The following is a 5,340-nucleotide window of genomic DNA, read 5'->3' as shown; positions in this document are numbered from 1 at the left end:
TTCCTTTTTTTAAACTTTAACATTTGTGTGTGTGTGTCTTGTTTTTTGTGCTATAATTATCATAACCGTATTTTTAAAATCAAGTCTACAGATTGATATTTTTAAGCATTTTTTCAGGTTGAGTTTTCTTTTTCCCTTGTGTGTGTGCGTGCATTTGTGAATCCATATAACAGGGAACCTCCATGTTGTTACACATTCACCAACAGGGGACGTTTTTTAAGGTCCCCACTTGGTCATGCAGTAAATCATCCTAAAATGATGTGTTAAGGCCTCTGGTTAAATTTTTCAATATTTGCCAAGAGGGGACCTAAATGTGTGTGTGAATATCCATATTCAGCTCTGTCCCTGCTGGTTGGAGCAGGTATTTGAACGACCTCTTCACACACATCATTTTTAATACTCCTCTCCTGGGTGAACGGCTTGCAGTCCCCAGCAGCTTTTCAGACTGTAGATGGGCCGTTAAACAGGCTTCAGTAATGTTAATGTGGATTACATGGAGGTCATAGAATGTATCAAATATGATACAAATGGCTTCATAGGGTTAATGATGAATGATAATAAAACCTCTCCTGAAACATGATTTTTTTAAATCATTTTTTGTTTTAAAATACAAAGGTTAGCTTTAGGTGATATCTTAACTTTTAAGCTCCATACAGTTTTAAAATAAGGGGTTATCCAGAAGGCAGGAGAGAAATTAGTATTTTAGAGTCTAAAACAAAAAAAGAAGACTATGAACCAAGCAGAATAAAATCCTAAATAAAATGGTCAGCAGTAAGACTGTTTCTTTTTAGGTTTAATTATATAAAATGATGTAACATCAGACTTTTAAACCTTTAAAGACCTTTAAAGTTGTTCAGTCCCTGACCATACTTACCTCACAAGCACTCATTAGTTTTTCTATATATACAGTCGTCCTCAAAATTACTCATACCCTTGCTAATTCTTGTGATTTTTTCATCTAGTGATGAAATGAATGGATGTTTTCAAATTTGTGTATCAGTTATATGTGACCAACAATTGAAAGAATGACAACAATACAAAATTCAAAAAAATATTTATTTCTGGGGTATTTTATTAATGGAGTCCCAAAAAATGCCATGTTCAAAATTATTCATACCCCTGACAATATTTGATTTTTTGATTTTCAAAAATCAACTTTAAATAACAATCGAACATTCGTTACGAGGCTTCGTGAGAAGTGTGCAATATCTCGTGATATTTCGGTAAACTAGAACCTCTGAGACTGTGGCCAAATGTTTCCTCTGTGACATCACACTCACATCAAAGACAGATGACATCACCATACATTCTGAGTTCCGGAACTTTCAGCTGCTTGTGATTGTTTCTGCTCAGTTGGTTGTGAATAGAATGACATGAAAAGTGTATAATACCCAGATCTACTGACCCATAGAGTGTGCGTAGAAGTGATGAACGACAGCCGAACACGGCTGAGTGCGACCGACTGTACCCGAGCACTAACGCTGACTCACTGGCTCGCTCCAGGTTCGCTCACAGAAATGGCACACGAGTGCACGAAGTGAGCAGCGCTCGTTCACGCGTATTCCTCTCGTAGTCTGCTCGTAATGGGTTAGATTATTAACAACAGCAGCTAATCAGCGATATAATGACAGCGGTGCTGGTCAGTTTTTATATTTAATTGATAATCAGCCATTAAGTACTAGCTTTACGTCTGATGTATTACTAATGTCGATGCAGCGGAGGTAAGTAAACATTGATATTAAAGCTTTATATTGCAAAGTTGAATTGCAGTTGGGCTATTATTATGTAATATTACGCTTTATGGGTTGGATGAATGTTAATTATTGTAAACCCACACAAACGCTTTAGCATTTGTGTACATTGAATTGTGATATATGTCATGGATGTATTAAATATAAACAGACTCTTTCACTGACCAGCTGGCTGTATTTTCTTGTCATAGGTCTTTGACATGATTGATTACAAGATAACACGATCGTCGTGATTCCTCGTGGCCGTTATAGATACCAGACAGTTAGTGCCTAGGATGTAATTAAAATATCCGGTTGTGTGCTGTACATTTGAAATGTTTTGGAGTGGAATTATTTAGTTCAAAACCGTGTAGTAATGATAAATTAATATAAATGGCAGTGAAATAATTCTTTTGTATGCTTGGAAAATGGTAGAAAGTTCTACCTGTTAAAAAAGTATATTTTTTATTTGGGTTGCATGAAATGGAAATATTTAAGTATCTAAAAATGGTTCATAGGTATAGTACACATTAAGAATTTGCGATAATAACTTCCAAAACAAGTATCATATTTAAAAGGGAAATAAACAGGCTTTCCAACAGTAAAAGATTTATTGCCAAGGAACATTACTACAACAAAGAAATAACCAACCAAACACAAATTTCCTTACTTTTTGTGTTTAGTTTATGTAAGTATGTACAAGTGTGGATGTGTAAATGTGTGTGTTTGTGTGTGTGGGAGAGAGAGACAAAAAGAACAGAACAATAACAGAGGCTACAACGAGACGCCAGGTCCAAGATGCTGGATCAAAGATGGCTGCAGAGCGAGGAAGGCCTTAGCTGACCATGTGGTTGGTCAAAGGAACAAAGAAAAGCAGGAGCTTTATGTTCCCTCTCTGTGCTTCTGCTGAGAGCCAATTTATAAGTGTTGGATCTAATATGTAAATAAGGTGCCTTGGATAGTAAAAGGGGAATTAAGATGCATGTGAAACCCTGTCTGTGTGAGGCAAAAACAAACTAAATTTAAACCAGCCCGGTTCTGTAAAATCATTTCAGTTCATCAGTAATGTGTGTTTGAAGACACGACAGCCTCACTGGCAGAGATGACTTGATAAAGAGCCGGATGTGTCAAAGTATCCGCTGATGAAGAGATAAAGACGTCACGTTGTTGGGACCGCAGAGAGAAGCTGGTGATGAGGGTTGAGTTTGTGAGGTGTCAGTGTTTGACGGACTCTCAGACGGAGACCTCGGAGCAGAATGGCTGCAGTCACAGAGCTCTGGTTCCTGCTGTTTGCTCTCATCAACAACATTCATGCACAAGAACTCATCAGCATCAAGGAGGAACGGGACTCTTACACCTTCGAGCTCCCCGAGGAGGCCGACTCCTGCCTGATCTCCAGGTCTGTTGGTGAGGAGAAGCTCGTCCTGTGGAACACCTCTGACCTCTGGTCCCACAACTCCACAGCACCTGAAGACCTGAAACGACGACTCGTCAGCACGCACAATATCTTTTCTTACAAGATCCACAACCTGACCCACTCAGACTCTGGCCTGTACCGAGAGGAGTGTTGGACCGACGGCAGAGTCACACATGACAAGAACAGCTCTGTCATCGTCTGCAGGAGAGTGGGTCGAGGAAGAGGTTTTGAAATCACACCTGAAGGAACAGGGGTTCTGCCATGTAACAGAGTGGTTGACAATCTGAACGTCCTGTGGCTCAAACGTGACTTTGGATATGAACAGGAAATATGGAGCAGAGTTTTTGGGGACAATGAGACATCAGTGATGGACGATGTTGGAGGAAGATACCAATTGAATAAAGACACATCAGCTCTTCACGTGTTTAATTTCACAACAACAGCCAAGACAGAGTTCACCTGTCTGCTGATGGAGCAGCAGCAGTGTGTCAGCAGTGACTCTGTAGTGTTAGAGGTGTTCACAGAGGTGCTCTATCGCTCAGCGGGAGAGATGGCCGTGTTTCCGTGCGCTCTCACTGATTTCAGTGATGACCAGCCCCCACGCTGGACTGTAAATACCATCGAACAACCAAACCAGACTGTGGACCAAAACTACTCTCTGGTGGTTTCATCACTGACGTTAAACCACTCAGGTGTGTACGTCTGTAAAACTCCTGTCAGTGAGAAAAAGTACTATCTCCTGGTGTGTCCTAACTTTGGTCCTCCTGATGTAGAGCTCTTCTCAGAGGGAGAAAACGTCAATCTCGGATGTAAAGATCGGGAAAGGGGTCGGTGGGTTGAATTGTTCATCAAGTCGAACCGAACAGAAGGCAGAGTTGTTGATATAATGTCTTTAAGGGAGATAAGTAGAATAAGTAACGGTGATGGTGGTACTTTGGTTATCTCTAATGTCTCACTGAGAGACACAGGAGAGTATTGGTGTGCAGTTGTGGGTGAACATTTTCAGTGTCTGTCAACAAGCAAAACAGTGTTACAGTACAGAGATCCGTTTGGGGTTCACTCCACCTTCTACAAAGTGAGATGGTCAGTGCTCAGCCTTCTGCTGCTGACGCTCTGTGTCATCGTGGTCGCTGTGAACCGGAGGACCAGGACCAGCTATCACTGAAATGACCGAAAAGACCGAAAATCTTCAAAAACTGGCAAATTTGTGGTTATGTAAAAATGATGTTTAACGATGCTGAAATAGAAAGAGTGCATGAAAATCAAATATCAGGACAAAACCGGACAAACATACAGAGCATGTGTGTCTGTCACAGGTGGAACAGTTGTTACAAATTAAAACTGTTAAGTTCACGATGAAAATTAAAATAAAAATGTTTAAAAAATGTGGTTTTTAAATATACAGCTGGGATATGGTTTTCTTTGAATGAAATGTTTCAGAATTTTGATTCTATTCTTTTTCTTTTATGAATTCTGTTTTTGTTTTTACATTTTTTTTGTGTTAATAGTTATGTTTAGTAGAAAATGAGTTCTTCATGTGAATACATTCAGTAAAAAGGGAAGCTACAATCAGCTGTAATCGTTTCTCAGCTCAGAAGTCGACCTTTGACCTGACAGCGTGCAGATATATCTGTATATATTGTACATTTTGTGTGCGTATTTTCTTTGTGCTGTTGTGGGTCCGTGTGACGGACTTTTATCTTGTTTTATTGAACTGATGTTTGATTTGAAATCAGATGATGATGTGATTTTTTTAATTTCATTTGAAGGAGTGTGAGTTGTCATTCATGACATCATTTTTATGTGATTGTTATTATACTCTAAATCTATATCAACCAGTAATCAATCGTCTCTATAATAAAGCTGAAATAGAAACAATCAAAGTCGGTCTCCACTTTTTACTGTTTGGATCGTGTTTTTTGGTTTTAATGATAATAAGCAACAAATCTGTTGTAAATTGAATGCATGGATCTTTTTTTTAAACATGTAAAACAAACAAAGCAAAGAAGAGATTTTAACCCTCTGAACACTGAGCTGTTTCTCCAAGTTTTGGTTCGTATATCCTCACCTTTTTCTTTTCAGCACAGCCTGGGCTATCGGGATATTTAGGCTGCAGTGACGTAACTTGAATGTACATATAGTTAAGAGACCATAAAGACAAAACAAAAAACAAAACAGAAATCTAATTTTACA

The 5,340-nt window shown here is 38.9% G+C and overlaps 1 protein-coding gene across 1 annotated transcript; it reads left to right on the top strand.

Annotated features, from left to right (window-relative positions):
• The first annotated feature begins 2,771 nt into the window (after window positions 1–2,771).
• LOC148185562 (uncharacterized) lies at window positions 2,772–5,019 on the top strand. The gene has a single exon (XM_088074498.1). It carries the CDS (start codon window positions 2,987–2,989, stop codon window positions 4,310–4,312), a length of 1,326 nt encoding a protein of 441 aa, XP_087930624.1. The 5' UTR covers window positions 2,772–2,986; the 3' UTR covers window positions 4,313–5,019.
• Window positions 5,020–5,340: the final 321 nt, after the last annotated feature.

This window comes from Plectropomus leopardus, chromosome 24 (genome assembly GCF_026936395.1).
Source record: "Plectropomus leopardus strain MGB_pleo_1.0 chromosome 24, ASM2693639v1, whole genome shotgun sequence".
Taxonomy (NCBI): Eukaryota; Metazoa; Chordata; class Actinopteri; order Perciformes; family Serranidae; genus Plectropomus; species Plectropomus leopardus.
This window is presented reverse-complemented; position numbering and strand designations above follow the sequence as displayed.